This window comes from Lagopus muta, chromosome 3, assembly GCF_023343835.1.
Source record: "Lagopus muta isolate bLagMut1 chromosome 3, bLagMut1 primary, whole genome shotgun sequence".
NCBI lineage: Eukaryota > Metazoa > Chordata > Aves > Galliformes > Phasianidae > Lagopus > Lagopus muta.
Genome location: NC_064435.1, coordinates 32828400 through 32850635, shown reverse-complemented (window position 1 = coordinate 32850635; position 22236 = coordinate 32828400). Strand labels below are relative to the sequence as shown.

Genomic DNA, 22236 nt, shown 5'->3' with positions numbered 1-22236 from the left:
CCATGGTGGCAGGGGAATTTTAATGCTTCTGGGTATGGTGAGGGCTTGGAGTGCAAAGCAAAGGACAAGGAAGTCTTTTACAGTGAGGATGGTGAGGCACTGAGACAGCTTGCCCAGAGATGTGGTAGATGCTCTTTCTTGGAGACATTCAAAGTTAGGCTGGGCAGGGCTCTGAGCAACCTGATCTAGCCGTAGATGTCCCTGTACACTGGGGGGGGGGGGAGTTGGACTAGATGGCCTTTAAAGGTTCCTTCCAATTCTAAGGATTCTGTGATTCTATGAGGAAAAACATTAGCAGACATATCAACCTCACTGAAAGAGAATAATAAAACACCTACATAAATTCATATACAGATCCTGGTAATATACTAACAAAGTTTAAAAAAATAAAGTTAAAGAAAGGTAAAGTGGATACTCATTGTTTCTTCATAAATTAAAAACAGACTGCAACAATTAGAATCAGTGTAAATATATGAGTTCCAGTGTGCTGGATGCAAGGTGTCCAGTTTGCCTTACTGGGTTTTTCCCAGACATTAGAATATATTAATGAAAATCTACAACTTCAGGAGAACAATACCTTCATCAGTGGTAAAGGGGGCTGCAGGTACCATCCTACCCTCTCCTGTGTTCTGAGCGCAATCCAACCCAGAAGACCTGAACTTCTGTCAGAAATGGCAGTTTGGCCCTTTTAAACACAAAGTAGATACTGAGCTCCATTAGGGCACAGGTATTAGCACATGTGCTGTAAGCAAAACTCTTGCCCTGGGAATTATGTTGGTATGCATAGCATCCACACCAGGCACTGCAGTGCAATATTGGATTAACTGTGCTGCCCTGTTTGCCCTGCTGTTGGTATTGCCCAGTGATGCCACAGAGAGGCCACTGCTGTTTCAAGCCAGCTCAAGTGTCTTCTCTAAACAGAACAGTAGGTATCCGGAGGATGTTTGCACCTCCTCAGCCATGCAGGAGTTGAACAAGAATCTGAACTGGTTTGGGGGCTGCTGTTTGCTTACCTTAGCTCTGTAATACTCAGCTACAACAGCTGTAATGGCAAACAGCTACCATCAGACTTACTGTTTCCCAGCAACACTGTGGACAATAAGGGATGTTCTTCTGCTCCCATCTTCCATACCCAAATAGATCAGAGGCTTGGCTCAGGAACACTCCACACATAATGCTTGTTATCCATGTTATTTGTCACCTCACCTCCCATCATCAGTGATGCTAAGTGGTACGACAGCTGCTTTGTAACTTCCACCTGATTCGTTTCTAATGTATTTAAACACTATTTGCTCTTGCTGAATATGCTTGTCTTTCCAGCTGTGCACTTTTGCAGCTGATCTAATGTTGCTAAGTACCTTTTAAATATTTATTGACTGTCTACTGATTACACAAATCAGGTCCACAAATTTAGCTCTTGGAGCTACTTTGCACTTTGTGGTCTAGTTGGATGTTAACCAAAGCCTTTCTGAGTGTTTTCTTCCTCGTGCCATAAACAAACAAGGTACAGTTTTAGAAACATTGCAGCTTGAGCAGGAAATTAAATATCCAGGACTGATACTGTCTCTGTTGCCTTCCCAGCTATCAGCTGAAACCTGTCTCATTATATCATGCTGGATTTCAGAAAGCAATATGAAGCAAAATGTCATACACCACCAGACAGATTTTTCCAGTAATTTCCCAACAGAACTTTTTGTCTGGTGGAAAACATCCAAATCGCCAAAATATTTCTCATGAACATACTGACTTCGGCAATGATGTGACAGTATTTTATCACAGAAACAGGAGAGGCAGCATTTTTGGATTTTGACAAGCTCCTTGGCAGCCTGCTGAGCTGGATGTCCCAGATGCCTAAATATTTGGGGTAAGCAGAGCTTCCCAACCTGTGTGCAGGAAACCCTCGTGATGATGCCCTGGCTTCCAGCTTGTGGACAGGACCAAGGGCATCTGAGGCTGCCAGGAAAGGCACAGCTCAGATTCCCCTCTCCAGCCTTTCTCACTCCATAAAATGCATTCTTCTGACCTCTTATCCCTTCTCATTAAAGCTGTCTCAGCAGTAGATGATTTTTGGGCTGCTTCCCAGTGGCTCCGCTTACATAGTCCACTCACTTGAGCTGCATTGCTAAATATTAGTATGACACACAGGTTAGGAAATCAGCTTAAAAATAAAGGTGAATGAAATCAGACATGCAAGAAATTAGAAGCATGAACCCGGAAACTGAACTGAGAGTGCTGTGAAAATTTAATCTTAGGGACTTCTTTATTTTGCCGGAAAGAAGATTTAACTTTACAGATACGCAAAGCAAATACATTCAACTTACTAACAAGTTACTGCAAGCTGTGTCTCCCCAGCTTTCATCATCTCTTGTACAAATAAATTACAGTATGGTTTATTTTGGGCATTTGCTTGCCTTTTTTTTTGCTGCTTAAAACAAATGCCTTGTGTAAAAAGATTTTTTTTATTCTCTCTAGAATGTGTAATAGAAAAAAAATCAGCCATTAGCTGTTTCAAAAAGCTCATTAGTAGACATTTTTAAGAGACTTTTCATCTTTATTACCTTCAGTCTTCATCCACTGTTCATTCCTCTTTTAATGATCGGAAACTAATGAAGGACTACAGATGCTGAAGACTTGAAATCTCTACTGACAAATATGCATGTAACCCCATTTCCATCATGTATCATCTGCTATATAGCAGCACACATTATGACAGATCTCTGTGAATACCTTTCCCACTAGTAGAAGCACATATTTTCACATCACTAAGCTGAACCAGCATCTTCTGACACTAGGAGGCTGCCTACTTTCACCAAAGGAAAACAGAGCAGTGAGCTCTGAATTGCTGCAGAGCACATCACAGATTTACCCGCACTGGTCAGAGAAAGCAGGTTCTTAAGTAAATTGAACCAGAGCTATTAAGTCCTGATCGTGAGCTGTGCCATGAAAAAAAGCAGCTTACTTTCAGTGCATCCACTGCAATAGATACATGGAATATATGAGGAACACCTGCCCCACTTGTGTCAGTGGCACAGATGTTGTCAACGCACAGTGTTGCTTCATCTGAGCTGCCAGAGACATCCGTCACAGAAAGGCAACTGTGCATACACACACAGAGACCAGCCCCAAAAGACACATTTCCAGAACTATTCTTTCAATTACAGGCAGTGACTCTGCTCTTTTCATTTAACTTCAGGTTTGCTAAACATGCAAGGATAAAACTCAATTTTTGCATTTGTTCCCTTCTCAGGGAGACTGTTCTGTGTCTCCATGACTCACTATTGGTAAAGATAATGAAGAGAAGACCTTTATTAGATGAGGCTGATGAAAAAAAAAAAGAAAAAAGCAACTCTCGTTCCTAACATTGTCTAAATTCTGTTCTCCTCTACAACCATTGCTCTGTGGAAGGCTTGTGGCTCTAGAATAAAGCAAGAAAAGGGAAATAATAAGGCAGGACATACTGTCTGGAATCTTTAGAGCTGTGACCTGTTATTTCAGATATTCAGACTTGTCCTGAGACCCCATTTATGCTGGCAGTTTATGCACAGATGCTGGAAAAAGGTGGACCCTCATCCATGAAACTACAATCTAAATGAAATGAAGATAAACAAAACCAATGCCTGACTATCTTTTGGTAACATCTAAAAACAGAGAGTTGCTTTGGGCATGCTTTCATTAATATTATTTGGACTGCTGCAGTAACCAACATTATCGTACACTAAGGAAATACAAATAAAAGAAGAAAATCTCTCACAATTTCTCTAACCTTAAAATTTATATTATTTATAAATTTTAATTTATAAATAATTTAATATATATTAATATATATTAATTTAATATATATATAATATATAATATTAATTTAATATATATAATTTAATATAAATTTATAAATTTATATTAAAAATATATGACCAAAAGAGTTAACTTGGTGGCAATGTTTTTGGTTTGGTATTGAAGCTTTAAGGCCTAGGATGTTCTGAAAGGCAGAGATCTGCAGCTTCTACTTGGCAAGCAGCTGAAATTGCAGCAATGAAGCAAATTTTGTGTAGCTGTCAAACAAGGGACCCTCTCACTGCGTTAGTTGGATTCCTTCTTTGTTGTCATTGTTCTGATCCAATTAGTCACTGATTCTAAATTAAGAGATCTGATAAGTCTGAAAGAGATACAAGGGTAACAGAAACACAAACTAAGAGTACAAGAGGAAGAATTTCTCTTTTTCTTACATTAAGTGCCTCAGTAACTCAATTACATGCTTTAATTAAACTTTAATTATACTAAAATGACAGAAAGCAATCAGAAGGAACTGTTTTGATTCAATACATGCCAGAAATATGAGAGATGGAACTGAAATAATCCAGGAATCTGTTATTATGAGCTCCCTGGGAGCTTGTTTTAGTTACTTAATATCTCAAAACATGGAAAGAACAAGTCTACAAACCTCCAAAGCAGCTGTTCTCTGCTATTTCCTCTTTAGCCAGCAATTGTGAGATCACACCTGGAGTGCTGGGTCTAGGTCTGGGCTCTACAGCACAGGAGAGATTTGGATGTACTGGAGAGATTCCAGTGAAAGGTCTTGAAGGTGATGAAAGGACTGGAGCACCTCTCCAGTGAGGAGAGGCTGAGGGAACTGGGGCTGTTCACACCAGAGAAGAAAAGACTCAATGGGGATCACAACAGCATATAAATATATCCAAATTGAGGGTGCAAAGAGGATGAAGTCTGCGTCCTTTCAATGGTGACCAATGCCAGGACAAGAGTTCATAGGCACAAACTGGAACACAGGAGGTTCCAACTGAACCTCAGCAAGCACTTCTGTGCTGTGCAAATAGAGACCATTCACAGATTTAGGACTTCCCATTCAGATGTTTATTATGATGCAAGAGAATGGTTGCCAGACAGCAGAGCTTGGCACAAGGCTCATTATATCAAATATCAAACACACCCTCAGAGACAAGGCTGAGGAACCGAACAACAGATTCTGAAATGCTGAGATGTACAAAGCAGAGGTGTCCTTGACCTTCCTCATAGCAGAACTGCTGATGACACACCAACAACAGAAAAACTGCTTGTCTCCAGCATAAAAAAGCAGAGAATTTTTGCAAATGTATTCTAATCTGTGTGCACCTCCAGGGTCCCTGAGCTGGTACAGTGAGAAAAATACTGAGTTATGAAACATTCTGAATTACGACATATCACTGCCTACATCTCTGACTACTGATTTGCACATATTTCTATGTTAACTAAAACCCAACTTATTTATCTCTTCTATACTGGCTTGTCTCAGTTCATCAAAGGAAAAAAACTACCTTTTTAAATGTAAGACAAGAAGAAAGTAGAACTAAACACACTAGTCCAAAGAAGACTCCATGATATGTCTGTGCTGTATGGTATGTCTATACTGCCCAATGCAGCTGAGATCCTCAGGCTGCTGCCAGAGCAGGTAGCCCAGACATCAGACCCGGCACAGTCATGGTAAGGCAGAGCATCATGGACGATGATTTATCCTGAACCAAACCAACTGTAGTGTTTCCCATTTCTCATCTAGGCATGATGAACTGGCTTTGATGTCTGTACACTGAACAGCACTGGAGCTAGAGAACAAAGTATCTGTTTTATTAAACCTCAGAATGAAAGCATGATTTTTTGTTACATAAAAATTACCTTCTTCGATGTTTGAGTAGAAGACTTCCTTACTAAGTAAATTATATGATTGACCACAATGAACAAAAGAATATTTGTCACATCACATTTAGGTGATTTTACAGGTGAATTTATAATTAGTACTGCTTATTTATTACCATCTTTAACCCCTTTTTATCTCTGCACTAGAAAACTTACACAGAGCTGAGGCTTCAGACACGTGAATCCTGCTTTATCACATGCTAGCAGTTCTCCGTTTCTGATGACATTAGCCTAAGCACAGATTTTTATACTGATTTTAAAGACCTGACACACATCAGTACTTTACAAAAATCTGTAATTACTAAGTCTCATCTTTTGTACCAGTAAGAAGAATTAGATGAAGGTGGTCAAGAACTAATGTGATTATACTTGCAGAACAGCTATGAAGAGACTTCAGTTTCAATTCATGTATTTATTACCACAGAAATGAATTAGATGCACTTACAATTCTAATCTGAATGTTCCAATAACAACAGTTTTACCTGATTTTGATTTAGAAATAGATTTAAACTAAATAACCTTTTCACTGGCAGAAAACAGCAGCCTTTTCATCAACCAGACAGGGACATTCTCATGTTCCACAGTTCAGTTAGTAGTTCCAAAAAATTTCAGAGAATCACAGAATGGTTTGGGTTGAAAGGGACCTTAAAGACCATACAGTTAACAACCCCTTCCTGCAGTAGGGCTGCCACCCACCAGCTCAAGCTGCCTAGAGCCCCATCCAACCTGGCTCTGAATGCCTCCAGGGATAGGGCACCCACGGCTTCTCCAGACAAACTGTTCCAGTGCCTCACCACCCTCTGAGTAAAAAATTCCTCCTAGTATCTAATCTAAATCTCCTCTCTTTTAGTTCAAAACAATTCCCCCTTGTTTTGTCACTATCTTCCTGTGCAAAGTTGGTCTCTCTCCTGTCTATAAGCTCCCTGTAAGTACTAGAAGGCCACAATGAAGTCTCCCCAGATCATTCTCCTCTCCAGACTGCACAAGCCCAGCTCCCTCTGCCTTCCTTCTCAGGAGTGGTGCTTTAGCCCTCTGATCTTTGCTTCTTCTGGACCTGTTCCATTAGCTTTGTTGTGCTGGCACCCCAGACCCGCACACAGTACTCCAGATTGGGCATCAGGAGTGAAGAGTAGATGGGGAACAATAAAATTTACATTTCATTTCTTAATAATTTTCCTTTCTTCATCTATTCCCCCAGGCTGACAATAAACATCACCAGACGATGGACAATCAAGGCGTTCTAACCACCTTCTATTCCCATTTTCTCTGTTTTCCCTATTCTCAGACCAGGATTCATCATCTATGCTACTCCACTCCAGAGCTAGCCCTTTGGCATCAAGCTTTCACTCTAGGTTATTAAGAAAACTAATGAGCACACAAGCTTTCCATCAGCTCATGGCTTTCTCTTGCTCCTTGCCTTACAATTATCATTTGACAGCAACTCAGTAACACACAGCATCAGGCAATGCAAAATATTCTTTGTGTAAACTGTCCTATTCTCTCCTTCCCTTGCTTCCCATTCATCTTCTGTGTTTTTCATTTGGTTTCCTCACTGCCCCAGTTTAGTTCTTTTTCATCCATCTGATCATCTATTTTCCTGCCCTACATTTCTCCCAGTCTCTTCCAATCCTCAAAATTATACACGCAAAGCTGAGAGAGCTTTGAAAGCAAGACATTCAAATGACTTTGATACCCAACAAATAGTCTTATTTAACAGGCAAACACTGTCTCAGATGTAGAAGCAAAGTGAAAAACACTGCTTCAGATAGGTTTGCACTCTTCAAATTCTTAGTTTGCTCCTGTTTGCTATATGAATAAATGAATATATGAAGAAAGGAATTTTAACAAGAAGTTAATGTGCTTAATAAGAAAGTAAAAAACATTCATGATCAGGATTCCTTGAAACTACTTTCTAGGGAGATAATATTCTCACAAATTTTACTACACTTTCTTGCTTCCAAATATCCTTTTTTATTTTTCTTGATGTCACAGCCTAAATCCCTCACTCCCACTATCTTCCCACATCCGTATCTTATTTTTCCTGACAGCCTTTTTTAAAGGTTATATTCAGGTCAGCATCCCTGGCAAGAAATGGATGGTGTTTGTACAACTTGTAAGGGGTTCAGAAGCAATGCACACCACTAACATCAATGGTATATGCCCAAGAAGACTCAAGACCTAAGGTATTAAACAAACCTATTCAGAAATAAACATTACAATCTCTTTAGTATTTTCACAATTTTCATAAACAGAAAGCATTCCGAAACACTAAATTCTGAGCAATGTATACACCATATTAGTGTTTTCCTTTGAAAATTGCTGAAGTCCATTCTAACATATTTTCCCATCCATCAGAGAGGTGAGTTACTGCATAGGCTTCATTACAAACCAGATGTAAAAAAGAAGGACCACACAGTATGTGCTCATAATATCATATCCCAATTTGGTTGTGCGGATTCTTCAGAACATTAGCCATCAGCATTTACATTTTGTTACCAGGTTTATTGGAAAACTCCAGTGATTCAAAGGTACTTACCCAGTCGTATAAGGTATGTTTATTCCCCCTAGATTAATGCTTTCACATCCAACAATGAAGAGAGTTGAAAAACACAGCAAAGACACACCACTGCAGATCATGGCCAGCTTTGCAGACTCTCTTGCACCAAGTTTCAGTTTTTTGATAATGTAGCCACCTAGGACAATACCAACACCAGCACTTGGAACAATTATTACACCTGCCAGGAAGAAATTTGAGTGACATTAAAATAGGACCTACAGAAATAGCATAAATAATAACATAGTAGTTGTTTAGTTCCCTAACTAGATGATTACAAATGTTGCACTAAGATCTCCATTGTCTGATTCTCTGCTAGCTAGCAAACTGAGTCACTTTTCTGGAGCGTTGTCCAAGAATTAATAAAAGCTTCCTTATGATATTACCAGCAGCCAAAGCACTATAAGAGAACTATTGTATTAACAAGCAGAAACATTGCTTTGTATTTATTTCAGCATGCAGATAGGAGATACACATTGCTCCTAATCGCTAAAAATGTGAAGAAATCCAAATTTGGACATTCATCCTCCTCTTCCTACTCTCATGATTAAGTCCAGTGAAGCATAGATGCTAACCTAGGGCAGAACCCCTGAAGCCTGTCCACCTGGCAGCACATGCACGCAGCTGGCTGAGAGTTCTGCGTTGTGGTAGCTTGGCTCGAGTGAAACAGCGCCTTCCTACATCAGAAGCCCCATTCATTTCAGTGCAACCACTCAATGTGTCAACTGATCAAACGTGAATGAAGAAATTGAGATCCTAGAATCAAACACTGTAAGTTTAAGCTACAAAATACATGTCTATTAAGTTTCTGTCATTGCTGCTGCTGCTTTATGGTGGCTGTCTGGCAGTTATGTCACAGGGCTGTCCTTCCCAGGGCCAGAGGTGTAGTCAAGTGAGAGAATTTCTTTCAAGCTTCTCCTTGGCTTTGCTTCCCAATAACACAAGAGAAATAAGGCCTTTGTTAATAAAGGCATTCTATATAAATACAGAATTTGAACAACTTTTGGCAGCATTGTCTAAGGAGAAAGAGCTACGTTAATTATACAAATTCTTAAAGAATTTGTCTTGTTTCTAAAGAAGCCTACAACTATTACTTCAAAATATTTTTAATAATACTGCAAAGCATTCTCATTCTCTGCTAATTTGTCTAAAGGTAAAGGAAATATTACATTTATCAAAATTTTGAGAACTGTGAAAGTAAAAATAAGAGGTAAAAATAGTTGCCACCTGAATTATAATGCCATTGGTGATGAAGTATAAAGCGTCATTTCATGAGGAAGATTCTTAATAACAACCCTTCACAGAATCAAAAAGTCTTTCTCAAAAGAACAGAACTCAAATTTCTAAGTCCTTTGAGGAGAATTAAATTATTTTCACAGAGTTCAAAGCTGTAACCTCTCCCAAGTTTCAATGACTGAATATGAACAAGGGAAAGAAATGCCAATCCTTTTGCTGCCTCTGAAAATCTTCTCTTTAGATGAAAGTGGGAACTCAGACATGTAAGCCTGCCATGCTACAAGAAGTCCATGTGCCCACCAAACATAAACTGAAATTGCTTGTGATGTCTTCTAAAACATCTGTGTCAGATGAATCAAATTCCATTGACCAAACTTTGGCTATACCAGTTACATGAACTAAGGCCAGGTATAGGCTTACTGAATGTAATCTTTTTTATTTTTCCTTCCACCTTACATAGCTTTGAGTTTTTAACATCTTTTGGACCAGAATTTATATTTTCTGTCTTATTCTCTTGAATGTACTGGAAAAGCCTTTTATTAGAACCAACATCATGTGCATCTAGCACCTTGTCGAAACTAAACATGTATGTATTTTGTGAGGAATTAAGTTAGTGGGTCTTCCATTATGAGTCATTCTGTGCTTCTGTTTGCAGCCATCTTTTGCCACACCATGAAGAACAGAACATAAATAAGAGGAGATGAGCATGAACAAACTGCCCACCAAGGCTGCCTCTCATTCAGGAAGGCAAAAAAGTAAAGCCAAACCTACAGAAAGGACATAGAAAGAAATATTCCTCCATGCAAACTGGCACAGGGGATGGAAAAACCTTTCTGTGGGAGAAACTTGAAGGGCAGGAGCAGATTTAGCAGCAGACAGAAGCACTCATTCCTCTCTGTGTGTCAGGAAGCCTGAGAAGTTCTTTTGCCCCAAGCTCAAATTCTTCATCCCTGCGTTCCTCTCCTCCTCTGCAGGGGATGTGAAATCAGAAGTGATATACTGTCAAAGGCACACTGCTACTATAGTGCACTTCCAGAAGAGCTTGCAGGGCAAAGCCAAGCATGTACATCTAATCAGGACAGGCATTCTTCATTTTCAAAGCCATTTAGAAGAATAAAGCTTAAGATCTGATATAAGCCGTTGCACTGCACTTTCCTTCATTTCATAATGACAGTTTGGCTTCCAGGAATTGTGCATGTGCCAAAAAATCTCCTGGGTACAGTGCTCCAAGGCAGTATCAGCTTTCAGTCAGCAATTTTCAGGCTTTGTCCTTTTTGCTGTTGTCAGGATGCTGCAGCACTTGAGGCTTTCCACAGTGGCAAAAGATGATCTTAACAGTTACTAATAGTCTGGTAACAGAAAACTGCAGTATCTGCTAACAGAGCTGTACTTCCAAAGGGAATAGCATAGAGATTTTCAAAGCGATTCTGTTTGAGATGCACCCTACATCTTTCCTAAAACTATTGGTAGATCCAACGTATTTGTATTCATTTTAGCAGAAGTTACCAGAACAGGGCTTTGCAATACAGCAGATCTTCCAATTACAAGTTATTTGAATTGTAACTCTTTCACAAGTAAATCTTCTATCAAAGCACATAACATTTTTTGTATTTGTGTATTTATCTAATATCTATCTGCAACTTCAAGTCAAAATTAAACCCAACTACAAACAAGTCAAGATTTTAGCACAAGCTGCAGAAGTTCAAGTTGTAAAATTTGGCACATAGAATTTTTGCTGCTGATCAGTGCTGCGTTTGTTTAAAAACAGAAATAAATTGAAACTTAGTTAAGAAACTGCTGCTTATGCAGTGGCATGCAAAATAACTAATACAAAACTCTTACTGTTCACATATAAGGAGATTCAGCATGATAATATATATATATATATATATATATATATATATGAAGTACAGATGCAGATATATGAATAATTTGCAAGTCCTCCTTCTGCTAACCAGAAAATTTTGTAAACTAGTTATGTATTAAACTAACTAATATAATTTAATGCAGAATCTCCAAGTTTCCTTTTCCAGGTTTTCCTAGAAAACAGCAAACTCCTATGGGCCTGCAGATAGCCTAAACTTCAAGTAGAACCTTGGTTCCATCAATCAAATTTTCTCCTTATGTACAGAACACAGGGATTTCATGCCCTCACTCCAGCAAGCTTGCAAACAGAAGTCAACTCATGGTACTTCTCTAATGCTTCTCCTCCACACTCTAGAGAGACTCTGGATTTTTTCCACAAACTGTATGTGACAAATGATTCCCATGTGTCTTAGTGACTTGTCCCCCTTTCTCTTGCTGCCTTTTTTCTTCTCCTTGCACCTCACCTTCACTCCCACAACTCACTCTCCACCCCACTGCACCTTGTCAGGCATATTAGCTGAAAGAATGGAGGAGCAGAGAATTAGCAATGAACAGCTATTCTATGAGTAAGGAGAAGGCAAAAAGATGCTTAGAAAAGGAAAAGAAGAGATGGAGACGAGTGCCTCTGATGTAGCTAGGAGAGAAGGGTGATGATCTGCATGCCATAGATATGACTCTGAACAAGAATTTGGCCCCTTGCTCTAGGGAAGCTGCAGCTGAAGGCCATCCCTCTTTGCTATAGAACTGACACTCCGAAGCTGAAGGAGGCATTGGATTTAGCCGCACACTGCAGCAGTAGAGGAAGTGGCACAGCTGCCAGAGCAGGGCCCCAGCAGTATCAGGGCCCGGGGAGCCATCCCGATTAGGCCATGTTGCTGGGTGCTCGGTGGTGGCAGAGACATGGGGAGAAGGGCACAGGCACCTGGGGGAGAGATGAGGAAGGGAAGGGAGGATAAACAGATGGTCCCCAGGGAGAAAAAAAGGCTAGCACATTTTCAAGATCAAAAAGGAAGTAAAATTCACATCAAATAACAACACGTAAGAGACTTTTAAGCCACACACATCACAGTAACGCTCCTGGGTTTTCTAGTTTGCTTTTCTTGCTTTTTTTTTTCCCCTACAGGCTATTAACGTATTATAAAAGGTCAGTGTCTGCACACACAAACACTGAAGAGCCTTCAAACAATTTAAATTGGTTCACATTACTAAAAAAAAATATAGCAAACATCAACAAACAGCCTGAATACCCAAACCAGCACACAAAGATGGATCAAATCACCTTTCCTAAAAGCCATGTTTTCAGTTAATTCCTATACTGATTTATTTCATCAGCCAAAGAACGACAACCCTTGCAATGTTACACTCATTGGCAATGCCTTACCAGTGTAGATGCTGGCATTGGATGCTGGGATGCCAAACTGTGACTCGATGAACTTGGGAATGAAGGTAATAAAAGCTGTAACAATGGCACTCTCAGCTGTGTATGACAAACTCACAAAAAGGAATGTCATGTTGCTTAAGATCCTGACAGCTGCCCGTGGAAGCTCTATAAAATGACAAAAATGACAAATGAATGTTATAAATAATGAGTGAAAAACAAAAGCAAATTGGAACAAAACAAATTGATTTCCTTTGAGATGGACTGTAAATAATGGCTTGCTAGCATCTGGCTCCATTTGCTGAGCGGAAGGGAGAGTGCATATTTTGCATTGCACTCTTTGCTGTTTGTTCTTACACTATCTCACTGCATTGCCTGGGGCTGCAGTCCCATTTTTCACAAACAGAACAGAGGTCTGTTTTAACAACGCTGTCTGAAGAAACAGGACCTATGCAGTAACAGTAAAGAGCAGAGAAAAACAGTAATAAAAAGAAAAAAATCAGGAATTGTTCTGATGTCTTCTTTTGAAGTTCTCTAGGAGATAACACACAACCTGCTACTGAAACAATACTGAATTTTGCACTCCGCATGAGGAAAAACAATCCCATACACCTCTGCAGCTCTCTGCTTAAAGGACCACCATTGGAAAAGTGGGATAATATTACTATAATTTGAAAAGGAAAACAAAAGATTTTAGACTACAAATTTTTATACGATTAAAAAATATTTGCAGTGCATGCAGACAAAGCATACTGAGAAAATGATGTCAATATAAATGAATCTCAATGTACATTACATATGTACAACTCTACAACTCACACAACTCTAATGTTCCCAGAAGAGATAAAATAATCAATTAAAAATGAGCACATATCGTTAGCTTAAATGTAAAAACCATTCACAGCTGTTGTAATTACCCTCAAATCAAATATCAAAACCCCATGAAATTCAGAACTGTCATTATAAGAAGCACTTAAATACTTTTAATCCAGTCCTATAGCGATATCAAGTTACCATCACAAAATGATGATAACTCTATTTAAGAGTTAATTTTTTCAGATTACATGGCATAATTTTTAAATAATGGTTGGGTTTTCTTCTCCTGGGGCTAATACCAAGATCACATGTTGTGTCCAACCATGACAAGTATATTCAGCCCAATAAGATCTGAGTTTTTTCATTAACTTTTCACGAGAACTGAACACTGCCTGAACCAGAGCCCACTGAAGTCAATGACATGACCATTCATTAGAAATAAACAGCTGAATAAGTGCAGAACAGCAAAACTGCTGTGTGAGAATGTTACTGATGTTAAAAGTCATCAAGTCAAATCTGTGTCACTTACTCCATGGACTTCAGCAGGTTATGCATATAAAAGCAAACAGAGTTTAGGCTCCCATCATGTCAGAACTTGTTAGACTGCAAATTAGCACGGCGGTTGTCTGACTGCATCCAGTCTTAGCTTATGCCAGTTGTCAAAAATTATACTGATTTCATTGTGCAAACAGTTTATCATTTTAATGTAGTCAAATGCTCTCTTGCTGCCTCTATGAAGAAAAATACTAAATTTGGTGGAAATAAGTAATGAATAAGTCTTATTAAGAAGCACTCATATATTTGAGTCTTAACATTTTTGATCACTTACTGCTTTTTTTTTTTTAATTATTATAGCACCGTTTACAATAGTATAAAAGAGAAAAGAAAAGGGAAAACACAAGTATGTGGCAATACAATATCACTGTGAATGTATGGGAGCTTGTGATACAGCTGTACATCAGCTGAAACTGCATGAGAGTAGCAAGAACAAAATGAAACTTTATCAGTATTTATTATCAGATATAACACATTCAAAATACAAATGATCAAAATGAATCTCATTATTCAAGAGGAAATGAAAGAGAAAAAACATCAAAGGTGTAAAAAAGCATTAGTCATCAAATCTCACCAGATTTTGCTTTTATTTTGGGGTTGGATTGCATTGGATTAGCCAGTGAGGGCACAGATGCAAAAAGAAACCAATGAAACAAGAGCCAAGATGCTTTTGCAAAGCCTCTCATGGGGCAAGATGATGCAGTTTAAGAAAATGGCTGACACAGGACAGCTGCTGCAACATTTCCCTAGGGACGTGGCATGGGACTTATTGCCATTCCCAAGAAACGGCAGCAAGTAGTTATAACTGTGTTGTTGCCACTGTATGAAAGGAATCACAAAAGAGAGTGCCAGGATTGATTTTGCTGAAAACTGAGCTACTGAGTGTTTTGAAACATGGGCAGCAGCACTCAGCTCTCACTGTGAGATGACAGAAATGGTGGCAGTGAGACCACAAGCTAAGTGAGGCAGTTCATTACAGCAGAGCCAGAGCTAACAAATGCAGGATACCAGCCATAAACAAACACATCTTCATCTACGAGGTCTTTTCTCTCATATGAAGAGGAATGAAGAACAAAAAGAGTAAAAACTTTGCTTAGGAAAACCAAATAAACATCTTCTAAGACTCCACGTTGGCCCCTACCAGCTTCTTTGTGTATCAACACTGGCTGAGCAAGAATAAAATTTTCCATTTTCAGATGCAGAAAATAGATGAGACATCTCTGTTCACAGAATCACAGAATCACCAAGGTTGGAAAAGACCTACAAGATCATCCAGTCCAACCATCTACCCATCACCAATAGTTCTCACTAAACCATGTTCCTCAACACAAAATGCAAACGTTCCTTGAACACCTCCAGGGTCGGTGACTCCAGCACCTCCCTGGGCAGCCCATTCCAGTGCCTGACCATTCTTTCAGAAAAGTAGTATTTCCTAATGTCCAGCCTAAATCTCCCCTGGTGCAGCTTGAAACCATTCCCTCTAGTGCTATCACCAGTTATGCAAGAGAAGAGGCCGACCCCAGCTCACTACAACTCCAATCAGGTAGTTACAGAGAGCAGATGTTTCTTCAGCTCTATCTTCTCTGCCAAAGTTGTAGCAAATAAAATTTTAAAAAAGATACACTACTGAAAACTTTTTATAAAAGTGAAGGTGCCTGTTCACTAACAGCGAATGGCATTAGTTTCAGCCATGCTGGCATCTACTGCAATGTCTGGACTTTGTGGCTATTAGGATGGTGTATGATATATATGTAAAAACATAAAATTGTTATAAACAACCCAAAAATATTCAGGAAGAAAATAGCCTTTCATGTTTCAACCTCATAATAACGACCTAGCTTAGCAGTTGGTGGAAGAGTGACTTTGAGTAAGTCTGATAAAAGGCTTTGTATAGCAGAGAGCTGTTCACTTGTGCTGGATAAATGCAGAAGAAAGACAATAGCAACTTTCAGAAGATTGGACACTACAGAGAGAAATGTCATTTAATTATGATGATGAACTTAGTGGTCTTTGCAGAAACGGAAAGTCTTTAGCCCAGAACTTAAAGTCCAAGATTTTTTCTAAATCCATAATTTTAAAGGATCATAATACTTGCTAAAGTTTAGCTCTTTCTGAAAAAATTGAACTTTGCAAGAATGTATGATTTAGAATTTTCAGTCTAAAGATACTAAAGAAATAATTAGGTAAACAACTGCAGAGCTAATGAACATTTTGCTCTGGCATTCTGATGTAGAGCTGTGCTTTCTGTTAACTCCTACTTGTATTTTTCAGGGTACTAAGCACCTAGCCTAAAGGTCATTTCTAATTTGAAAACTAATTAGTACATTTGAGATGGATTTGTACTGCTAAATAGATAAAAATTAGAGTGCCTTGGAACAAGCACAAGTTCTCTTAAACTCACGTGAAAGATTCTCCAGGGAACAATTCTGATTATTTTAATTTCTGGCAGGAATTAAAACAGAATATGCAGCACTAACACAGACCACCTGCAGCAACTCAGGCTTGGAGCTCTTTGCGATTCCTGAACGTATAAGGAAAAGTTATTACACATGAAGAATCTGGCAAATAAAAATACTTTCACGGAATTCAGTTTTCTCTGTTTTCCTCCTACGATTACAGTAAAATCCTATGCAACAGAACTCCTGAAGCTTGTGATAAAAAGGCACAATAATCTCACATCTTCCAACCACATTAATTCCAATAAGAAGCAAGAAAGATAAAATCTTTAAAGGCTCTTTGTACTATATAATCAATCATGCATTTAAACCATTTCAATGTCACATTATTTTTGCGTGACTAGCTGTAGGCCTACTCTTTCATCTCAAGGTCATTATTAAACCTGTCAAGTTCTGATTTTTAGGAGGCCTTCGAAAACCATCTCTCATTTTTCCAAGTGTGTAGTAAAAACAAACCTCATTCTGTCATTTGAACAAATAAGTCTCTGCCAATTACATTCCTGAAACTGAAACAAACATTTAGTATGCCTGCAAATACGTTTACTCTACTGTGCAATAATTCAAATCTTAACATTTTTCTTTTTTTCTTTTTTCTTTTTTCTTTTTTTTTTAATAACATAGTATGTAACTAAACATAAATTGGAACCTGCCTTGCTGGACTCATTTGAGAGTCTAGTAGCACTTTTCTTCCCCTCCTGCTCTCTGAAAATATGTTATCTCTAGCCAGTATCCATTTTCTTTCACTGGTATGGTGGACCACTACTTGATTGATGGATAAGCCTATGAAAAATCTGCAAGCAATAGAATTATTTGTAAATGTTGCTCTAAACAAAACTCTGAAAGAATGGAAATGGATTCTAATTAAAGAAAAGCATTAATTCCAACTTCAGCTCCTTTGTAATTTATTTTATTTTATTTTAGCCTGGTTCCTTTACCAGCCAAAGGTAGTAGAGTGAATACAACCGGGGGAATAAAACATCCAGCTCTATAGCACCGTCCTCTTGGTGCTACAAATATCCATGGTTTTGTTTAACAGAATGGAAATTAACACTTTCAATCACATGCGACTCTTTGCTTGCTTTCCAGCAGCTTCTCAAACTCCGGCTAATGCTGCTCATCACTGCAGGGCTGTGACATTTTCTATTTTTGAGTTCTCCAGGATGACACAAGCCAGCAGCAGGGGGAGTGACGTGCTTAAGGTGAGTGGCATGGCAGGTAACCCAGCCCTTGGTCTCCTGAACTCTGACATTTACAGGGCTCACTTGGGCACACAGCCCAGCATCCCCTCCTCTTGTGCTGATTCCCTCTGACTGCACTTGGTGCACTGGGGAAACTTCAGCTGGTTTCCTCAGGGGAGCACTTGAGTACTTTACATCCCCAGGAATTTCTTTTACCTTTGGTGATATCCTGACAAGCATTATTATCCTGTCTCAAGCCCTGGTAGGGACTGACTGCGAATGGCATACGACAGCTAGGAGACACAAAAGACAGACAGGGAAATTGCACGTGGGCTGGGCTTGCAGATAACATGGGTTTACTTATTGGGAGGAAAAATTAAAAAAATTTAAAAAGTAGAAAATGTATGGAAGTAACACCTCTTAGTTTGGAACAGAATATTTCAGATGAGTAATATACGCATTTGCTTTATTTAAACTGCTCCTTTACCCAATTGCATAGTAAGCTTCATTATAGTGGTAAGTAAAAGGGACTGCAGAGAGTTTCCATGGTACAAAACCCTAAGGGTATCCACATAATAAGTGAAAACAGTGCTTCTGTTTACTTAAGTTCATGATTAATCTGCATGTATGGGATTGAATTATGGCTTCTTTATCATATCTCTTCTCTGTCTCATATTATTCATATACCTCAATTTCTCCCAGTAAGCAAAACCCCCTCTTACAACCTATTTAATGCTTTTGATACTTGCCTCAGAAGCACTCTCCTTCATATTGCTTACTTGTAACATAAATAGAAAAGATTGAATTCCTGCTGCTTGTGTCTTGAAATATGGGAAAATCAAAGGTGGATTTTTATCTGATCCCAGGTCTATGGACCAAAATAAAGCCAAGGTCACTGAAGTCGTAGGACACTTGCAACAGGAACCAATCCTGTCCTACATCTTCAGTCTATCCTGGCGTCCGCTTCAGGAAAAATAACCCTAGCCCTCTCCTATCACAACTTATTAATTCCTTTTCATTCACATAACAAATTAATTTACATGAAAATTAGGACAAATTACAGCAGGACAAAGCTTCCCAGTTAAGACAATGTCCGATCAGAATATCAAATTACAGTTTCTTCCATGAGAGATTTCCTAGCAAAGATGCACAGATTTTACAGGTTAATGGCACTGACCTCTGTCATGACAGACTAGGACATCACTGATATTTATTAGTACAGAATGGAAGATGTGACCTACTAAATCACCAGTCTTTCGGCTACTGCCTAAGTGGAGTTTTTGCCTAACATCCTATAAAAAGAGAAAGCCCTGAAATTCAGTGGGAAGTATAAATTGAACACTGCATCTCAGAAGGAGCAATGCTAAATGACTTCGACACGTGATTATTTCTCCTTCCCATTATAAATGAAATTACATCAACTGAGAAGCTTGAGGCATGATGTCATTCCATAAAGCCCACTTAAACTTGAAAAATAATTAAATGACAGCGCGCTCCTGCCACAGACTCTTTTTGCTAAGGTAAATGACACCTAATGGAAAAGCTATTATCAGCTTATAGGAAAATACTTTCCTCTGTGTTATCTTGACTCACTTGGCTCCTTCTGACGTGTGGAATATAATGCTGTTTTTCAATGTTCCACACTCTGAAGTTCCTTCTTCAGAGAAAATGGAATGTTTTGTACATAAAGGAGCTCTAATTTGGTAACATAATTAATATTGTAACCAAGGACACTGTTAGTAGAAGGTATGGTACGCAGTTAGGCTGATACACACTTTAGGAACATACAACATGACCTGGAAGTTGAAATTACGTTCAGAGATAGAGAACCCACATCAGCAAACTCATCCAGATGCAGGGTTTGACTGACAGCCTGTATCTTTTCCATGCACATCTATGGGCTAAAGCAGACCCTCTGCTGTGTGACCTGAAATTGTTAAGGAAGAAGCCCATCAGGGACTGATATATTTCCCACTTCCCTCGGTTAGTGAGAAAATCTTGAACATCAAAAGCCAGAATTGCTTTTGATATACAAAAGCCTCTAAGATTGAATTGGGAAAAAAAGAAAGAAAAAAAAAATGAAAAAAATAAAAACACAACTAGCTTCATGGATTTAGGAGAAAACATTACACACAAGGACTAGTATATAATGTGGGAATACCATTTTTAAAGAAGGAAGTACATAACATGCTTTTCTCACATTTCTATCACTTTCAGAGCCATTCTATGCAGATTATTGGACCAGGAACCAGTATCTTACACTAAGAGACAAACAGAGAACGTAGTTCTGAAATTCTGATACTGGAGATTTACTTTACTCACTCTGTGCCTTAAAAAGATTTTGTTTTGTAAGTTAATACAACAATATAAGTAAATTATAGTCTCAACGCTTGTTTCTTTTTTACTTCTATAGGAGCTAATAGTAACTTCAATTACCCTGGGAGTATATATATAAATGCAACATAAAGGAAACCAATATGCGTGTGGGCAAACAATAGAATTACAGTAGTTTGAGTGTTGCTAGGATTTGTTCATTCAATATAAGGAGTGATCTTTAACCCACCATTGAAATATCTATCAGTCATAGAAACACAAAATGGTTTGGGTTAGAAGGGACCTTAAAGATCATCTAGTTCCAACTCCACTGCTGTGGGCAGAGTTGCCAGCCACTAGATGGGCTCCATCCAACCCGGCCTTGAACACCTTCAGGGATGGAGCATTCACAACTTGTCTGGGTAGTCTATTCCAGTGCCTTACCACTCCCTAAGAATTTTCTCATAACACCTAACCTAAATCTTTCCTCTTCTGGTTTAAAACTATTCCCCCTTGTCCTATCACTGTTTATAAGTTTTCCTCAAGTGCTGGAAGGCCACAGTGAGGTCCCCTCAGCACCTTCTCCAGAAGGAACAAGCCCACCTCCCTCAACTTTTCTTCATAGGAAAGATGCTCCAGTCCTCTGATCTGTACCTCCTATGGACCTGTTCCATTAGCTCAGGATCCCAGGCTTAGATGCAATACAAGTCCAGATGGAGCCTCACAAGGGCAGAATAGAGGGGGACAATCACTTCCCTCACCCTGCTGGCTGCCTCTATTTTGAAGCAGCCCAGGATACTGTTGGCCTTACGGGCCACAAGTGCATATTGCTGGCTCACATCAAGCTTTTTGTCTACCAGAACCCCCCAGTCCTTCTCCACATATCTCACTGTCCCACCCCAGTGCAACAATGATACATATGCATAAAAATGAATACAAATGATTTCGTATGTCAAATGATACATTAATTTTGTGATTTCTCTTAGTTCCATTTGCATTAGAATGCCATAAAGATGGCACAGGCAGCATTCATATAATGGAAGCGAAGGTGGGCAAAACAACATTGTTAATACAGTGGCATTAAGGTTCATTTATTCTTGTCCTATACTATTCAAGATGACACTCTAAATTTCTAATTTATTTGCTTGTACCGATTCATTTTTAATACAGTGCATTTCTTCCTATGGCATTTTATCAATCATTATTACTGGCTGTCAAATTTCACATTAAGGTTTTACACTTTGAATAAAGTAAAAATCACGTTACTTGTCAACCCTTTCAACTCGTGTCATTTCAGAATTAGCACAGATTTAATTCATCCTAGCCATCAAAAAATAAATAGCCTGCAACACACAACAGCCGGGAGATGCATGAGAAGTAAAATAATCTGTTCCAGTTAACTTGCTTAAATACATGAAGGTAATTTAACTCACTTACTAGAGTTCTTTTTACTTGTTTTGCTTCTTTTTCAGAAGAGCCTTTCTTGTATGAAGAATAGCTTACGCAAGTATGACAGTAGCATACAGCAAGGTATACAAAAGTGCCTGGTAATGGAGGCCATACAGTTATATGACAAACAGGAAAATCATATAACTACAGCAAACAGAGCACCTATTTGTCACTAGTGCACGTAAACACTTCAATAGTGTAAGTATTTCTTCCCTCACAACTGCACTTCATAACTTTAAAAGACCATCAGTAGCAAAACATAGTATTAAATACAACAGGTAAAAATTCTGCCTCCAAATACACTTCATACAACCCTAGAAGATGAACCTGTACACAAAATGTAAAGCATTTAAAACTTAAAAACAACCTCACCTTTAACATTCTTTCCAAATCCCATAGAAGCAGGAACTGCACTGTCTGCTTGTATTTTGCTATTTGTTTTCTCTTTCATGACTTCATCATCACTTGAAACATCATCAGAGTTCATTTTCTTTTTCTTTTTCTTTTTTTTATGTCGAGGAGGAAGCTTTTTTGGAAAGGTAAACATTGGAAATATCACAAGGAGCATTGCAATGGCACAAAGAAGAAATCCACTCCACCTAATGCCAGAAGATAGGAACAGAAATGAAAGGCAATACATTACATGAAATAAATATACCAAAGTGATTATTACAGACTGTACTAGCTAGAAGGACATCTTTGCAAAATACACAACACTGAAATTAGAGTAAATTAATGGAGTGGAGAGGATCC

The 22236-nt window shown here is 38.7% G+C and overlaps 1 protein-coding gene across 1 annotated transcript in view; it reads right to left on the bottom strand.

Moving 5' to 3' along the window:
- Nucleotides 1–22236, bottom strand: part of SLCO5A1 (solute carrier organic anion transporter family member 5A1) — a 64239-nt gene that overhangs the window by 8172 nt on the left and 33831 nt on the right. The window contains exons 3-5 of the mRNA XM_048938923.1: nt 21856–22082; nt 12720–12884; nt 8219–8417 (exon numbers count right to left, since the gene is read on the bottom strand). Of these exons, the coding sequence (XP_048794880.1) occupies nt 8219–8417; nt 12720–12884; nt 21856–22082 (591 nt within the window). The remainder of the gene's footprint in view (nt 1–8218; nt 8418–12719; nt 12885–21855; nt 22083–22236) is intronic.